The sequence below is a fragment of the Purpureocillium takamizusanense genome, chromosome 4 (genome assembly GCF_022605165.1).
Source record: "Purpureocillium takamizusanense chromosome 4, complete sequence".
Lineage (NCBI taxonomy): Eukaryota > Fungi > Ascomycota > Sordariomycetes > Hypocreales > Ophiocordycipitaceae > Purpureocillium > Purpureocillium takamizusanense.
In genome coordinates, this window is record NC_063071.1 from 1,627,996 (window position 1) to 1,645,204 (window position 17,209).

General features: G+C 60.3%; 5 protein-coding genes across 6 annotated transcripts; 2 read left to right on the top strand and 3 right to left on the bottom strand.

Annotated features, from left to right (window-relative positions):
• The first annotated feature begins 5,563 nt into the window (after positions 1 to 5,563).
• AZF1_2 (DNA-binding transcription factor) lies at positions 5,564 to 8,759 on the top strand. The gene is made up of 4 exons (XM_047986413.1): positions 5,564 to 6,970; positions 7,033 to 7,086; positions 7,147 to 7,320; positions 7,386 to 8,759. Exons 1-4 carry the CDS (start codon positions 6,257 to 6,259, stop codon positions 7,800 to 7,802), a joined length of 1,359 nt encoding a protein of 452 aa, XP_047842395.1. The 5' UTR covers positions 5,564 to 6,256; the 3' UTR covers positions 7,803 to 8,759.
• An 860-nt stretch (positions 8,760 to 9,619) lies between these two features.
• JDV02_005150 (uncharacterized protein) lies at positions 9,620 to 9,979 on the bottom strand (the record flags this gene model as incomplete). Its single annotated transcript, XM_047986414.1, has 1 exon — positions 9,620 to 9,979. The coding sequence occupies one exon, from the start codon at positions 9,977 to 9,979 to the stop codon at positions 9,620 to 9,622; it is 360 nt and encodes a 119-aa protein (XP_047842396.1).
• A 1,694-nt stretch (positions 9,980 to 11,673) lies between these two features.
• URM1 (Ubiquitin- modifier 1) lies at positions 11,674 to 12,440 on the bottom strand (the record flags this gene model as incomplete). Its single annotated transcript, XM_047986415.1, has 3 exons — positions 11,674 to 11,791; positions 12,041 to 12,205; positions 12,382 to 12,440. The coding sequence occupies 3 exons, from the start codon at positions 12,438 to 12,440 to the stop codon at positions 11,674 to 11,676; spliced, it is 342 nt and encodes a 113-aa protein (XP_047842397.1).
• A 242-nt stretch (positions 12,441 to 12,682) lies between these two features.
• On the top strand, positions 12,683 to 15,771 carry ELP2 (Elongator subunit elp2). Of its 2 annotated transcripts, XM_047986416.1 has the most exons (3): positions 12,683 to 12,876; positions 12,951 to 15,148; positions 15,219 to 15,771. In XM_047986416.1, the coding sequence occupies exons 1-3, from the start codon at positions 12,745 to 12,747 to the stop codon at positions 15,370 to 15,372; spliced, it is 2,484 nt and encodes an 827-aa protein (XP_047842398.1). In that variant the 5' UTR covers positions 12,683 to 12,744; the 3' UTR covers positions 15,373 to 15,771. The 2 variants fall into 2 exon arrangements, with proteins under 2 accessions (XP_047842398.1, XP_047842399.1); XM_047986417.1 differs by having other exon boundaries at positions 12,683 to 15,148.
• A 674-nt stretch (positions 15,772 to 16,445) lies between these two features.
• JDV02_005153 (uncharacterized protein) lies at positions 16,446 to 16,928 on the bottom strand (the record flags this gene model as incomplete). The annotated part of the gene is made up of 2 exons (XM_047986418.1): positions 16,446 to 16,699; positions 16,820 to 16,928. The coding sequence occupies 2 exons, from the start codon at positions 16,926 to 16,928 to the stop codon at positions 16,446 to 16,448; spliced, it is 363 nt and encodes a 120-aa protein (XP_047842400.1).
• Between the last annotated feature and the right edge of the window lie 281 nt (positions 16,929 to 17,209).

Sequence of the window (17,209 nt, forward strand, 5' to 3'; positions counted from 1 at the left end):
GGAAAGAGCTGGCTTGGAATCGAACGGCGTCACCCCCCTTGCGTCCCTGCGATTGCACTATTCTAGCGTCTCAGCGTGGGTGTCTGGTCGGGGCCGGCACTCTTTGCGCAATTCAGGCGGGCCGCAACCCTGTGTTCGGCAGAGGCTGAGCATCACGGGTTGCAGCCTCGTTGTGCTCGAGGAAGCTGGCGACCTGGGATGGGGACAGATTCAAAGAGTCCTTGACAACCTCGTGCAAATGACGTCCCTGCTCGGGCACAATGCTCGATGTGAGACACCACCGGCGCCAGTTTCTGGGGTAAACCGATCTTTGTGGACGATCCCTTTGCGGAAGAAATAAGCAAAAAAATTGAGGGCATCGCGCCGGAAGAGGTAGGGGGCTGCTCATTGGCCGTTTTCCATTCCTGGTACCCAATTACCGTAAGAACGATGCTCAAGTATTGCCGCATGCTCCGATGAGCCGTTCGTTGAATTGGGAATTCGAGATGTGCCACAATTGCCACATCCTGTAGCCCAAGTCCTAGACTACTGCTCCGTAGTCGGTCCAAGACGAGAAGTGTGCTTCCGCTTTGGGCTCGGATTGCTGAGAATGAACTTTTCCCTTGCATCGAGTTGCGCCAGGCTGATGCTGTCCTCAATGTCCACGACTCGATCTTGAGGGGCGCTGATCAGGGCTCCAGGCCTAGAGGGCACGCTCTGCTGACTGGCTGTCTCCTGCAGCCCTCCACCCTGTCACCCAGCTGCGAGGTGACAGCTTGCTTGGCCGGCTTGGGAGCCGGGGAAGGGTGAGATCTCTGATTGAACAATCCGAGATCCATGATCCCGGTACCGCGTACCCACCATTAGCACTCCCGTCGTTCCGTCGTCCTGTACCCACTTGGGCGGTCGACTGTTGGCCACATCCAATCATGGCGGCAGACAAACTAGGGGCCCTTTTGGGAGCCGGTGCTCTCTCGGGCCCTCAAAGAAGCCGCGATGCGAAAGATAGCTCGTCGTCTAATGAGCCGAGATTGATGAGGACTTGGCACTGGATCAAGCTCTTGACTACGAAGTACAGTCAAGGCCAATTAGAAGTGGAATCTGTCTCCGGGGCTCTGGCAGAAGCCGCTGGAGACGGCCTGGATGCCTTGATGCTGACCCGCCGCTCGTTGGCTAAAGCCTGATGCTATAGCAGCTGTGGCCGATACGTAACCACGTCGGTCCGCTGCCCCCTCTTTCAGCAGGCGCCGTTTGATTGTGTGCAGGGCAATTCGTCTCACCTGAGCGACTGAGAAAAGAAGCCTAGCCTAAATCAGTATTGCGTCTCGGGCATTTTTCTTGCAAGCGCCAGCCGCCAAGGAAGAGTCTCAGACGCGGTAGACCACCTGGGTTGTGGCAGGGCACTAAGCAGTGTTCGGCGCAGGCTCCCCAGGTCCAAGGAGCGACGCACTCTCTTTGTTGGTATGGCCTCCTGTCGCCGCCCCCATCTGTGCTGCAAGTGAAAAAAAAAAAATTGCTTGTATGTGCTGCAAGTGTCCGAGAACAGATGAAGTCTTCAGCCTCGTAATCTCCATGGGTCGGGGCACTGCCTGGCCCTAGCACGTTGGCGGTCGATCTGCCGCAAAGCCTCCGCAGGCGCTTTGACGTCCAACAAGGGGAAATTCTGGGCCTCTTGGCTTCATCGTGGAGGTGGTGGCTTGCACGTGTCCACTGTCATCTGGCGCAAGCTCGGTGTAATATCCAGTGTAATCGAAGCGACACGACTTGGTTGGTACAGGCGGACGGGCAGATTTTGCTCTTGCGTCTGGAGCAGTCCATGCCGATATGGTAGGCAGCGAGCTCCTTGGATCAGCCAGCGTGGGTGCCAGCGACATAACGTCAGTACATATAGAGGAACACTTTCTTTTGCCCCACGTAATGAGAGGCAACGGGTCGTCCATCATGTTTAGCGATTTGTTGTGATCGGTGGAGTACAGTACGTGCAACAATGAGGTCAAGAGGCTCGAGACCTCGTCTCAAGGCATTGTGTAGTCCGTGCTGTCGATTTCGAACCGAACGTGAGGCCAAGTCCTCCGAATGGCCCTTTACAGCTGGCTGGCGTTGTTGGTGAATGGCAACAGGGCTCGACGAGATGGACACACGCACGTACCTAGTGTACCAAAGTCGAGGCTCAGGAGGAGCACAGGTTCAAGGCGTCTGGGCTGCCGTCTCCTCTTCCAGGCTTGCAAGCTTGCCAGGCGGATGGATGCAGAGCACGTCCTCGGGGTCCCTGAACCGAGACGACGTGAGCAGGGGCTCCGATACAAATCGGTACAGGGCATAGCGGATGACGCCGTTGTCGCAGGCACACTCGATTTGGAGGAGGATACGTCCGGTGGAGGATGGGACGTTGACAGATTGGGAGCTTGCACGCCGCCACGATGTAAGGGGAGGATGAGCCAGTGCACAACTTGGAGTACCTCCTGCCTGGCACGCAGCCTGTGCTTGCATAAGGTACGTAACAACCTAGTAGGCGGTACGCACAGTACGAGAATCAAAGGCCAATGGCCCATGTATTTACAATATACCGTACCTTCTCATATGGGGCACGGCACATCAGGCACCGTCTGCTTTGCACTTTCCTCACTTTGTGACATGCCTTAGGTACCTCGCTCTGGGTATCTCGCCTTGCCTTATCCCTTAGTCGCTACCTTACTAGGTAGTATTGTACGTGCTTCGCACAAGGTGGGCTCCTAGGGCGGAGCTGGGAAGCCGGCCTGCATGAGCGGACGGATGAAAACACTGATACAATCTTATCTTATGTCCCTTGAACTGTGGGCTCGAGGCTCTGCTCAATGACATTTTGTGCAACCCGCATGGTGCAGGGCATAGGCCGGTCGAAGTGGCAGGCCCTGGCAGCAAGTCGTCGTTCGATGGAGGCACCTGGATCAAACACTGCTGTCGCAGCAGGGTAGCAGTAGGCCGTAACATGCATGCATTGAAATCCGGCATACTGGGCGCGGTGCGGCGCCGTGGTCACCTCTGACCCGCCGCTCCTTGTGGACAGCCGACTGCACTCGGTTGCCAGCGAGCGCGCGTGCGAGAAAGCTGAGTGTGAGGCAAGGCAAGGCATGGACGACATGGCTCACTCACTATCTACACTCTGCGAGCCTGTATGTACTTCCCTGGGCCTATGTATTCATGGCCTTCCACCATTTTGATACCCCAAGGCATAGGCCACACCACATTACCTACGTCCGTGATCCATGATGCATTAGATTGCGGCCACGCTCAGCAGGGAAGGGAGAGCACAGACGACCACATCAGCAAAATGGGCGCCGACCCTAGCCTAGCGCGGGCGCGGCAGCGGTCCTAGCTTAGCCGAAGGGCACCAGGGCCCTTGACGTCGCAGGTCGGAGGCGTCGAGGCGGCCTCTCCAGGGCATCCATCCATCAATCGAGCATCGAGTGGGGGAGGGGGGTGTGGTGCCGTCGCCGCTGCTCTGGGGCAGCCCAACTTTCGCCTGCTGCTGAGGCAGCGCAGCGTTAGGGGCTCCGGGGCGGGCCTCTAGGAGGCGCCGGGGGGGATCGCTGCCCCTGCCGTTGGGCCAAACGGGTGCTCGGCCGACTGCGCCAACGCCCAGGGGGTCGCCCCTACCCAGTGTGACGGGATGGGGCGGCCCCAAGGCCCATGGCATCCGTGGTGCAGACCCATGCGATGACGGCGGGTGGGTTGGTGGATTGAGGTGAGGCCAGGCAAGGCTTGGGAGCATTCATTCCATCTTGGCAACACAAGATGGAAACGACAGACGGGACCGACCACTGAGGAGGCCAAGCGGACTGCGGGCAACAGGGACCTGGGACACGGGGTTCTTGCTGGGGGGGGGGGGGGGGCCCACGGAGAGGCAGGGACTCAATCCCAGGGGCCTGGCAACGGATGGATGGATGCCCTGGAGCCTGGGGCAGCCCAGCTGCTCGCTAACTGTACCGATGGAAGTCTGGGCTGGGCCGCTGCTGGGCTGGGCTGAAGTTGAAGGTGAAGCCGGTGCCCAGGTGGTGCTTTCCCGGTCGGGCACTTGCCGTCGGTTGTCAACCACCCTCACCACCAGCACCACCAATTTATTATTACCTTTGTACTACATACTTCCATGCTGGGTCGCATCCTCCTCCTCCACCGCGCTGCAACGACAACCACCACCATGGCCACCACCTTGCCAACACCACCAAAGAGTGAGACCCAGCTCCGACCCAGCTCCAGGGCGACGGAATCCCTCCCACCACCACACCACGCTCGCTCGCACGCACGCTCGCGCGCACGGCGGCCGCCGGCAAGCCGGTCGACGCACAGCCCATTGCCCTCCTCGGCATCAAGCCCAGCCCAGCCCATTGGCCTCGCCTCGATCCAGGGACAGCTTCGAGTCCAAAAGAAAAGCCGTCCCGCGGACCACCGGATCCAGCATCCATGAGACGCCCGTCGGAGGCCGTGGCCACTGGTCTCTCCAGCGCGTCCGTGTCTTGTCCTTAGATGCCCGCCACCCGCCCGCGTCTGCGTCTTTGCCCGCTCATCAGCCTCGACCTCGACCCTGTGGCGGTGGCATCGGGGTCCCGCACACACACACACACGAGCACAAACACACATCCATCTAGTGCTCTATGGCGCGGATGGGTACTTCCGCCAAGAGCGCACACATCGGGGGGGTCGAGCAGCGCCGCATCCCCAGAGCCGCACCTGGTTGGCTCCTCTTACGCTGTCAGCGCGGCCCGGTGGCCAGTTCATCGCTGCGAAATGTCTCAACTTTCCAAGGCTATTTGGTTCACTGTCGAAGGCTGGTCCTTGCTGGCCAGACACAGTCGAGCGGTGCCCGCCGCCGCGCCTGAAGCAAAAAGGACCAGACTCGTTTGCGTGCAGCCTCATGAGCTGGCAGTACATGTACTTGCGTACATACACATACACATACATATACTTGTACATACACATACGCACACACAAACACACCCGCACACACTCATATATCCATACGCATTTACTCGTTCAGCAGCCGTGGAAGCGGCCGGCGACGCACCGTATCGCCCGCCCCGTACTGCTGACTGGATCCTCGGCCGCACATCGCCGACGGAACGGGGTAGGCTGGCCTGGGACGTGCGCAACGACCGGCCGACGGAACGAACGAACGAACCAGTGGTGCCCGCCTACTGATCTCTACAACTACGCATGGAGTATGAGCACCTACGTGCATCAGCGGCAGACCAGAGGGCGTTACCGGGAACCAGGGATGACAGGTCGACAGTGCCGCCGCTCATCTGGCTTTGGCCGCACGGGAATCCTGCACCCACCGGCTGAACCCCTGGCAGACCGGCTCCAACGCCACACGCCATGCATGCCCTTTGCTAACGTACCCACACCCCCCTGGCCTGCCGGCTGGTCACCTTGCATCGATCCTGACCCGGGAGGCCCTTTTTGCACATTGGACCAGCCCCTGCTTCCCCATTTCGTCTCTCAGCTTCAAGCCCATGGTGGGCGGGCGGGCGGGCGGGCGGGCGGGCGGGCAGGCGTGTGGCGTAGAAAGGGAGGCACCCCCCTCCCCTTGCCCCCATACCCTCCAACGCCCAAGGCCCGGGCCCAGGGGGCGTGGCCCACCATCTATCAAATCGCGAATCCCAATGGACTCACACCAAGCACGACCACGACCATACTAGGTACGGTACCTACTACAGTGCCGTGCGAGTACGTATTGCATATGGCTGGGATGACGAGACCTGGATCACTTGCGAAACCCCCGGCCATGCCGCGCTGGGAGTGCGAGCGAGAGCCAAGATCTTTGGATCAGCACCCAGACGATTGGCTTCACACCCCTCCCGGCCTCATGCCCCGGCCTTTCGCTTGAGTGACGCTGCGCAGGCGTTTGCCGCGTCCCCAAATATCGGGGCTCAACCTCAACTCCATCTCCATGTGCCCAGGCGTAGATACATAACAACCTCTCCTCCCCCGACCACACCCCACCACTTTCCGGTCGTTTGGGTTCCCTCTCTGCATACATATACCAAGCCTCTTCCCTTGCTCCCTGGGTCTCACCATCGCACAAACCAACATCGAGTCCACTTGCAAACTGCTGCTGCCGCTGCAAGAGGGTGCTTCTGTCAGGGCACTCCACGGACTCGTCTTCCTCCTTCATATAAGTCTGTCGGTCTGGCTCTCGGAGCAAGACTGACTTTCAACCGACATCCTGGCTCTCACGGCATCACCCGCGGCGCCCCCGAACTGGGGACGCTGGCCACAACAACTCCCCCACGACTTTGCCATGATGGACACTCCGTCCTTCATGGGCTACGACTCGCGGGGTCACCCCCCGCAGCAGCACATCCAGCGACCCATGGCTCATCAGTATGTCGTCGCGCCCGCTTACACTGCCGGGCCCATGACCACTCTCGCCGCGCCGCAATATCCGACCCAGCAAGCCTTTGCCTACGTGCCGTATCAAAGCCCGCCGCCGTCCACACCCATTGGCTCCCCCTACAAGCACGAGGCGCCGAGAATGGTGGGCCCTGATGTCGAGGCTGCTCGGGGTCTACCCTATCGCCGCGGCTCTCAACAGCTTCACGAGGGACGGATGCAGTCCCCATCAGCCCGAAGCGAGTCTCAGGCTTCGACTGCGCACTCTGTCGGCTCGAACCCCAACGCAAACTCAAAGACGATCACCTACAACGAGACAATCGACCCCGCGGACCGTGTCAACTTTGAGACCGAAGTGGACGAGCTCATGAAGGTCATCCAACAGAATGACGATGACGAGGAGGCCAAGAGCACGGTAGGCACTCCTGCACAGACCCCAAACGCCGAATCAGCCTCCGGGTCGCAGAGCCCTGCCAGCTTTAGGCAGCCTTCGACGCCTGCTCAGACGGAACCCAAGCCCAAGAAGAAGTGGGTTTGCGACGGGCCGAGCTGCAACAAGCGATTTGTCCAGAAGACTCACCTCGATATTCATCGTCGGACCCACACTGGACACAAGCCCTATGTAAGCAAAGCGCTGAGCAGGGAGACGTGTACGGGAGAGTCTCGACTAACGGCCGATACCAGGTGTGCACCAAGGACAACTGCGGCCTCACGTTCTCGCAGAGAGGCAACCTCAAGGTAGAACGAGTCCCCTGATATCCTTTACTGTACCGGCGTCGCTAACTGCTGGTCTCCCAGACGCACATGCGGCGCCACACCGGGGAGAAGCCATATGCTTGCAGCATCTGCGGCAAGCTTTTTGCCCAGCGCGGCAATGTCCGGTCTCACGAGGAGACGCACAAGGGCCTCAAGCCTTTCATCTGCAGGCTTGATGATTGCAACAAGACATTTTCCCAGCTAGGCAACATGAAGGTAGGACTATGAGCGACGAGAATGCAAGTTGAATGGAAAGCGGCGCTGACGGAAAGATGGGACAGACTCATCAGAACAACTTCCACAAAGACACACTTCAGGGCCTGACATCCTTGTTTGTCAAGTACGCTCGCATGGGCGAGGTGCCTGAGGAGCACCAGGAGCTGTTTGAGTACTTCAAGGTTCACTACAAGAACAGCAACAAGGGCATTAAGGGCCGCGGCAAGGCACGAACGGTCGCACCCAAGACAAAGGCCGAGCCCTCAGTCTCCACCACCATGGGTTTCCCGCATCTCCCGATGCCCAGCCAGCATCAGACATATGTGCCGGGACCTGCCAACGCAATGGCCTCGATCCCCCGCCACGCATCAACTGGGGGCTACCCCATGTTCGAGCAGCATGCCGACCACAGCGGCGCGGCTGGCATGCTTTACGACGACGAACAATCGCGCCAGATGGCATTCAGCGACCGCCTGTACTAATATACGGCCTAAATATACTTAACGACGACATGATTACGGAGAGCATGACACGAAGCCACCAGCCCTCGGGCCAAGGCGCTTCGCCGGGAGGCGGCGCATCTATTTGACAGCATTCACGACACAAAAGTTTTTGATCCATGGAGCCCTTTGAGGCCATCCACCGGCAAGGGGAGGTTGTTGTCTATTTTGTTTCTTGCCTTGACTTGGTTTTCCAGCACGTGCAAGCGGGGGTCGGCAGCGCTGCAAGTTCGTTCGATATCTTTCATCTACTTTCTGCAAAACCTGGGTCTGGCAAACTGTCTGCGATTGCAGTAATCAACCAAAAAAGCGGGGAGGCAGCGCTCATTTTTTTTCCCCTGTGGGAGGGGAGGGGGGAGGCCTTGGTGTTTTCTGAGAGCCCCTGATCTCCCATGCCACTCGACGACATCCCTTATCCATCATCACCGCCTGTACTCTCAACCATATTTAATTGTCTTTGTACGTCAGTCTGGAGAGGATTCTACTGTGTGCGCTTGCTTAGGGGACAAAGGAGGGAGGCGGCGGCTTGGGACATGAGTGTTTGAGCTCCATTGACAAGTCAATGACAAACCACAAGTCTCGGATAAGTAGTCCGCCGAGGGTGTATTGTTCGGTCTTGGTACGGAAGTGCCTTGGTGGTGCGTTTGCTTTGCCTTTCCTGTCCGCTCTTCTGTGGGGCATGCAGATGGAAGGAATCGATGGAGGGATTGAGTCTTGTCTCTGCGGCCGCCATGCAAGGAGAAACAGTACCTGCTGGCGCGTCGGGGGTGGAAGACACGGGGGCGTGGAGGCAACGAGAATGCTCGTTGAGCAGTATCATCTAGTGTAACTTGCGGGCAGTAGGCCCTGTGTTTCTGCTCCTCCGAGGTGCTACGTGTATGTGCGCATGCACATGCGACGCTTCAGGGAACAAATAAAGACACCATCGTTGCGCTGTCCACATAGACCGACGTCCCCTGTTAGTGCGGTGCGCGCGCGCGCACGGCATGCCAACACAGAAGTTGAAGAAGACGAAGCCGAGGGCACCGCATGCAAAAGGCGGACAAAAGGGGGGTTAGCTAGCCAGGCATCCTTCTCGACATGCGTTTGGCACCGAGTTGGGCTATGCCTGGCCGGCTAGTTTACGGTGTTTATGGAGGGACTGGGGCAGGCATGCGGCATTGGCGCAGGTGACTTGCAGCAAACCGACGGGCTGGAAACATGGATGGTGGGGGGGGAGAGAGAGGGAGAGGGAGAGAGCGGGAGGAAGAGGAAGAAAGATTTTGGGGGGGAGGATGGTGAGGAGGGGCCGGCCCGGCGCTGCGCTGCATGCACGCATGCATGCACTCGAAGGTCACGTACAAAGTACGTAAAGTACTTCGTACAGACGTACATACATTAGTACATTCAAGGAAGATGGTCCGGAGTGAGCTTCCTAGGGTCAAGTTCGTGGTCGTCGAGCGGTTGTTCTGTCCGGTCAGGCGGCGCCGATATGAAAGAGGTGGGGAAGGGGCCGCGAGGGCCGCCGGGGTGGGGGGAGGAGATATCAATTGAGGTCAGCAGAAGATTGGACGAACGCCACTGGGGGGAAGTTTTGGTGGCGGAGGATGATGTGGTGCTGGTGCTGCAGAGCTGAGCCACAGATGCCGGGATGGCTTGACAACGACAAACGAACCGGGGTACGTACAAGGGTGCTGGCAACCAAGCAACCAAGGCCAAGCGCAGGGTTCCGGGGGACATTGAACTTTTGGGAGAAATGCGTGTGTGTGTGTGTGTGTGTGTGTGGCGGCGATGGGCACCACGGCAGGATGCGCGGAGACCTAGCATTGGCAACGGATGCGTGGAAGGATGGATGTGGACGGCGGGATTGAGATTGGGATCGGGATTGGGATGGGCGCCCCGCGCGTCCGGGCGGGGGGTGGCTTGTTTGCGGCCTCGAGCAATGACGATGCCTCCTCGTTGCGAGGGAAGGGAAGGGACAGCCAGAGCTGGAGAGGGAAGGGAGTGAAGGCCGGACGTCCGAGGCCGAGGCCGCTTGCCGCCGACGAGGGCCCGCTGCTGAGAACGCCGACGACAAAAATTGATGCTGATGATGATGATGATGACGCCCAAGTGTCCGAGTCTAGTACTTGCGTAGTGTGATCCCCAAGCCTGCCCTGGCAACCCATCCATCGATCCATCCATCCAGTCCACCCAAGGCCCAAGGCAACAAGGGCTACTTAGGTGAGAGTACCTTCCTTACCTTACCGACCTGCACTACCTACTACTACTGCTACTACGCGTACATATATGCGACCACCACATGCGACCACCGCCGGTGGTGGTGGTGGTGGTGATCAAGGAACAGCAGCAGCGAGCGCGCGGCTGTGCTGGCCTGGCCCTGTGCCGGAGCGAGTTGGGGAAGTGGCGGTGGAGGGACGTCGAGCTAGGTAGGGACGGGGACGCACGAGGACGGACGGTGTGCATATCTACATGCGTTACCTACCTTGCCTACGTACAGTATAGTTCTTAGCTGCCGAATATTCCACCAGGTCGCAAAGGGCGCCGGCAGGCCAATGCAGGACAGGGCAGGGCAGGGCAGGGCAGAGGGCCGGACGGGTGGACGGACGGACGTGCGGACGAGCTGGCGGGCGGACAAGACTGCCCGCCGCCGCGACTTGCAGGCGGACAGACGGACGAGAGGGGGACGACGGACGGATGGGCAGGAAGGCAAGGCAGGCATCCTTACATGGGTGTGCGTACTGGACATACATGACTACTTGATACACCCAGCCAATCCTTCCATCCAGCCAAGTTACATACATACATACATACATACATACATACATACATTGATGCGTTTGAGACTGAGCACACATGATGACACGCACGATGCTGCTCGGCGGCCAGACTTGGTGATTCTTGCAGCAAGCCATCTCGTCATGGCCCCGTGTGCGCGCCCTTGGCTCGTCCAGCTGCACGCCGCCCGTTCCGGTCAGTCGACGACCGCACCACAAGAAGAGGCGGTGGGTGCCCACAGCAACAGGAACAACAACGACATCGACGTCGGGGGTCCTACATGTGTCTGCCGCCGTATGTATTCACCGCCTCCTTTGACCTCACACGCCCCCAAACGGAACAGGTCCGCGCCGCCACAGGGCCGTCGAGACCTCTTGTCGAAACACCTCTTTTTGGCTTCGTCGCTGAGACGTGCAGTGCGGTGCAGCGCCATGTACGGAGACTGTTCGTCACCGACTCCCTCGTCCCCCCCATCCCCATCAAAGACAAAGCCTGATTTATTTTTGACAGCCCACACCCCCAGCCCCCCCCCCCTCCCTTCTTCGATCGCACGCCTGCTTCTGCGGCCTTGCAGCGAGCAAAAGTCTCAGAGACGGGGCCATTGTCCAAAGCCATCCGAGACCCGCCCTCGCGGCCAGCCTCGTGCAGAAAGAGTCAGAATAGGTCAAGACCATCGCTAGCTGTGTTGGGACGGCTTGGCTTGTGGGCGGGTCGGCGTGGAGCATATGCCTCTCCCGGGACCAGGTCAGATGGTTCCCCAGCGGCGTCCTTGCGTTTCAGCATGGCTGGACGTCAGATGGCGACCTTGAGACGCCAACGCTGACGGCAGCTGGTTGGACCGAAGGTGTCGATGGCGCCCGCCGCCGCGTTTGGGCAGCAGCTGCGTGGGCGTGCGAGCGTGCCCTGTTCAGCTGAACAGAGATTCCTCTGAGGGTGTTCCCCACGGACCATGGAGGCTAGAGATCTAAGACAGGAGCGCGGGTGGTGGTGGGGGGGCTGGGCTGGAAGCGATCCCTCTCCCTTCCGTAGTGACTCTGCAGAGCGCAGAGACAAGGTCGCCACCGGGGAGGAAGAGAGACATGCGTGGTTGAGTGGGCTAACCCCCGTGGAGTGTCGAGACAAAGAGGATGTTGTCGCCGGCCTGGAGCTCGTACGCCTCCTCGCCCTCGAGCTCCCAGTCGGCGTCATTGATGAGCACCAGGACACCCGGCCGGCTGTGGCGCTCAATAGTCAGTCGAGATCCCTTCATCCCAAGTCTTCTCCGCCTTGCCGACGGATGGATGTGACATCTAAAAGGGCCAAAGGGGCAAGGCGATGGGGGGGCCCGGCACACTCGCGGCGGGCCCATCGGGACCGTGGTTGGTGGTTGCAGGGACGCAGGGTCGGACTTGGGGAGCAGGGCCTCGTCCGTGGACAGCGGTAATGATCCAATCGCATGTCCAAGGGGGCATCTCAACACTCACATGTGGCCGTCGAGTACGAAAAGTTCTTTGCGCGTATCCTTCATGACATGCTCGCAGAGATGATCTATCAAAAACGCAATGTCGGCGGGTTGACCGCTCTTGGCCTCGGACGGCAGGATGACAGTGTGGTGCCGCTGGTCGGAGAAGAGCATCTCGAGGCCGCCCCTGGGGCTCGCGTGTCAGCGTACCATCCGTTGGCGAGGAGGCGTTGTTCGCGCGCATATCAGGGTCGCTGGGCCAGATCGGGGGACGCGACGGATCTGGGACACTGGCACGCGCCTCATGACTCGCACGTGGGCGACAAGCCGGCCGAAAGGGACGGAGAGAAGGAGCCAACGTACGAGAACTCGACGGAGATTGTGAGCTGCTTGGCTCCAATGGCATCTGCGGCGGTGGCCATGATGAGGGCTGCGATTGGGGTGTGCCTCGTTGCCGGGCTTCGTTTTCAGAATGTGGATGAGATTTGACGTGAAAAGCATATACGCACCAAACCGAGAGTGGATGGGATACGGTGGACGCCTGTCCTGCGGCAAGGCAGGCAGGCGCTGCTATAACTCGTGCGCATTCAAACACGCGCCACAGCTGTTAGCAGCCAGACATAACGTAAGCTCCGAAACTCACTTCAACCTCATCCCAGCCAATCAGAGCACCAGACGCACACAATTTTCAGACTCACAAGCACAGCTGCTCACCAGGACCCCGAGATGAGCGCAAAATGGGCTTCGGTCGAGTACCTGGCGACGGGAGCCAACCGGCAAACAGCCGTCGCAGACTGGAGCCGGAGCGGTTTGCTGGCATTTGGCGCCGACGTCAACGTTGCCCTGTGGCAGCCCTTCGTGAGCTCAGACGCCAAGCTATCAGCACACTCAAAAAGTACATGACTGACTCGGGAAAATAAAACTCGATATAGGATGATCCTCCCAAGGGCATACTCAAGCTTTTGAGCGGACACAAGGAGACTGTCAAGGCCGTGGCATTTCCACCCGAGCTGGAGGGCGACCAAGACGCATATCTCATCAGCGGCTCAGACGACAAGACGCTCATACTCTGGAAGTCGCGGCGTGGCAGTCACGACTTTTGCCCCCTGCAGACATTTTCCGAGCACGAGGGGCCCATCAACTGCATCACGGCCGCGAGGCTCGCGTCCGAACAGCCAAGATGGATAGTGGCAACCGGAGCAGCAGACGCCACTATTCGGATATGGATGCTAGAAGCCGGCGAGCTACGCCTACTGCAAATCATCAAGACGGCACCCAAATTCTTTCCCCTGGCGCTATCTCTCGCGACGTTGGACGACGATGCCGACGTCCTCGTTCTGGCTGCGGCTGGCACGCGAGACACAATCCAGATCCTGACTGCGGACGCCAGGGTCGACGCCGTCCAGTTCAGCGTGCAGGCGACGCTCTCCGGACATGAGGGGTGGATACGGTCGCTGAACTTCACCAAAGAGAACAAAGACCCCAAGAGCGACTTGCTTCTAGCTTCTGCCAGCCAGGACAAGTACGTTCGCATCTGGAGGTTCCATCAAGGCCATGAGCTGCCCGCCCTGGCCGCCTCTGGCGCTGACCCCTCGAGCGGCGCCTTTCTCCCCGGAAAGTCACCCTCAAACAAAGCATACTGGCTCAAGTCCGCCGGCAAGGACTGCTCCATCACCTTTGAAGCGCTCCTCCTGGGACACGAAGATTGGATCTACAGCGCGCGATGGCACACCCACGCCGACGGCAAGTTGCAGCTCCTATCAACCTCTGCCGACAATTCACTGGCCATTTGGGAGGCGGATCCTTCGTCGGGCATCTGGGTCAGCACAGTCAGGCTGGGCGAGATTAGCAGAGAAAAGGGCGCCACGACCGCGACGGGCAGCACCGGCGGCTTTTGGACGGGGCTCTGGTCCCCTGACGGCAACTCGGTAGCCTGCCTGGGACGGACAGGCAGCTGGAGGCGATGGCAGTACGAGCCTGCGCAGGACTCGTGGAAACCTTGCGTCGCCGTCTCGGGACACACAAAGGCCGTGACGGGCATTTCTTGGTCAAGGGGCGGCGATTATCTCTTGTCGACCAGCTCAGACCAGACAACGCGGCTGCACACCAAGTGGACGGCGTCAGGGGCAAACACCTGGCACGAGATGGCGCGGCCACAGATCCACGGCTACGATCTCAACTGCATCGACGCGCTGGGCGACTCGCAATTTGTGTCGGGCGCCGATGAGAAGCTGATGCGCGTCTTTGGCGAGCCCAAGGCGGTGGCCACCCTGCTCAACCGCGTCGCTGGCATCGGAGGCTCAGATGTGGAACACATGCCCGACGCAGCCAACATGCCGGTCCTCGGCTTGTCCAACAAGGCCATCGACGCCGTGGACGAGGACCAGGAGATCCAGCCCGTCGATGATCGCGATCGTGAGGCCATGGACCCGGCCTCGATGGTCAAGAAGTCTTACCTCGAGATCAACCACCCGCCATTCGAGGAGACGCTGTCGAGGCATACGCTGTGGCCTGAGGTAGAGAAGCTGTACGGCCACGGGTACGAGCTGTCGTGCCTGGCCACGAGCCACGATGGCAAGCTCATCGCCAGCGCGTGCAAGGCGAGCTCCACCAACCACGCCGTCATCCGACTCTTCGAGACGGAGCGCTGGACCGAGATCCGCCCCCCGCTGACGGCGCACTCGCTGACGGCAACCCGCCTGCGCTTCTCCGCCGACGACAACTACCTCCTGAGCGTCGGTCGAGACCGGCAGTGGGCCGTGTTCGTTCGGGCGCCCGAAGAGGAGGCCATGTACAAGCTCCTGCAGGCGAACCCCAAGGGCCACAGCAGGATGATCCTCGATGCCGCGTGGGCGCCGTGCGAGAACCCCGTCTTCGCGACGGCGGGCCGAGACAAGCAGGTGCGGATATGGGCGGCGGCGACGTCGGCGGAGCAGGACGACGCGAGGCAGTTGCAGTTCACGCAGGCGGCAGCTCTGCCGTGCGGCACGTCCGTCACGGCGGTCGACTTCCTGCCGCGCCTGGTCCACGGCAAGGCGGTGCTCGCCGTCGGTACCGAGGCCGGGCAGTTGGGCGTCTACCTCGTCGGTGAGGACGGGTCGGCGATCGTACAGCTGTCACTGCCAGATGAGTGAGTGCAGCCCTCAATGGACGCGAGAGCACGAGAGAACGAACGGCTTTGCTGACACACAAACACACAGGCTCATGCTCCCCAAGGCGGTGCTCCAGCTGGCGTGGAGGCCCGCCGCCGCCCTCGAGGGGACGGACGCGCATACCCTCGCCGTGGCGGGAGAGGACAGCACGCTGCGCCTGCTGGCGTTTGACGAGACTTTTCTGCGGACCGCAGGCCAGTGAACGGACTCTAGACAGCGGGACGGATGGGCCGGTCGTTGACCGTTTGGCCCTGATACGCAGGTTCGTGGGGGCTGGCATCTAGACGCCGAAACGAGGACGAACGAGGCAACTTGGAAGTGGTTCAACGGGCATGCCTTTCAAGTCATCACTGGAAGCCAAGATATCCCTTGAAACTATTCTTCCCCCGCAGGTCACCTCACCGCAGCCTGCGCACGCACGACCAACCCCCTGCTGGCCCTCTCATCTAGGACGGCTCCCTCCCGACGACACGTTCCCCTCGGCCCTGACAAACGACGCAAACATATATATAGCCCATCTTGCCCGCCGCCGCCGCCACCACCACCACCGCAGCATACCCAGTGCATGAGCTACGGCGCCGAATATGGGGGCCCCCGCAGTCCCCGTCCGTCTCGGCACTTGCGATGAACCACGTGGCCGGGCGCCGCCGCCGTCGCCGTTGTCGTCCCTTGGCCTATATCTACCGTTGACAGCAATGCCAGCGTGACTCGACGCGCACTCCTCGGGCTTGGCTTGCCGCACGTGTCGAGATGGCTCGCGTCCAGGGGCCGCGATGCCGTGTCCGTCTCCCTCGCATGCGACTACCTACGGGGGCCGACGACGCACCCGCTCCCGATTTTTAGTGAAGGAGATGCGCTCAGGGGTTATAGTGTACGCTTGTCAAGGCGGCTTTGTTTTGTTTTTTGTGCTCCGCGCGCTCCGCGGTCTGGATAAAGAGCTGTGATCTCCCTGGCCACAAATCTTGAGCCACGCCCTGTCACACAACTTCGATCGATTAAAGTATGCTGTCATTAGGCCCGTCATAGCGGGCAAGTTACTTCTATGATACACCGAGCAGCCAGAGGAAGCTGCCCGCCACACAAAACGCCGTGTCCATTCATGCATGCCCTCGCCCCCTTCCCAGGCGTGTCTTTCTCCCATCCGCCATGCCCCCTTGCCATCCCGCCGGCGGCGAGTCGGACCGAAACCTCATGGCCGAGCCAAAAAGAATTCGCCCGCCTTGATGTGTGCCAGTGTCCGTGTATGTATATGTGTATGCGTGTGTGCGAGCGCGCTCACAGCTCCTTCTCCAGCGTGCCCAGCGCCTCTCTAACGCCCACGGCCGTCGGCGGCGCGACGCCGGCAGCGCCCTCGCCGCTGAGCACGCTGGCCGACATCTCCTTGACCACCTCGCGGGCCGACGCCGCCACGTCAATGTGCTCGCCCTTGATGTAGTACCACGCGCGGCCCGCCAGGGTGGAGATGTGGTGCGGCAGGTACAGCACCGCCGCGATGAAGGCGAGGCTGCAGAGCAGGAAGAGGATCGAGTCTGCGCGCGAGCAAAAGGGCCCCGCCCCGCCACGACTGGTCAGTACATCGTTTCCTTCCCGTCATACCTGGAAGAGGGGCATTCGAGGAAAAAGGGGAGCGCCGCTGGTGGTCAACGTACAGAAGGCAAACTTCTCCCAGGGCGTAAACATGTACACGCTCATCGTCACCTCGAAGTGGTACTGCTTCCGGTGCAGCCACCGCCGAAATGTCCCCAGGTTCGACATCATTGCCTTTTCGCCCGCGACTCCAAGGCCTGGGTTGTAAAGAGACGTGTGCTCGAGACGTTTGTTGAGACGACAGCGATTCCGGCTCTCCGGGGGGTGTGGGCGGCGCGCTGCGTGCAGCCTCGGTACGTATGTCCAGAGCCGGGGCCAAAGCTTTTCAACGTCGATTCGACCGTCGCCAAACGCCAAAGGAAGGGGGGGAGGGGAGGGGGGGGGGTCCGCGATCTCGACGAACGTGCTCGCTGGCCCGAGAGAACTGTTACAGTATCGAATGATGGGCGGCG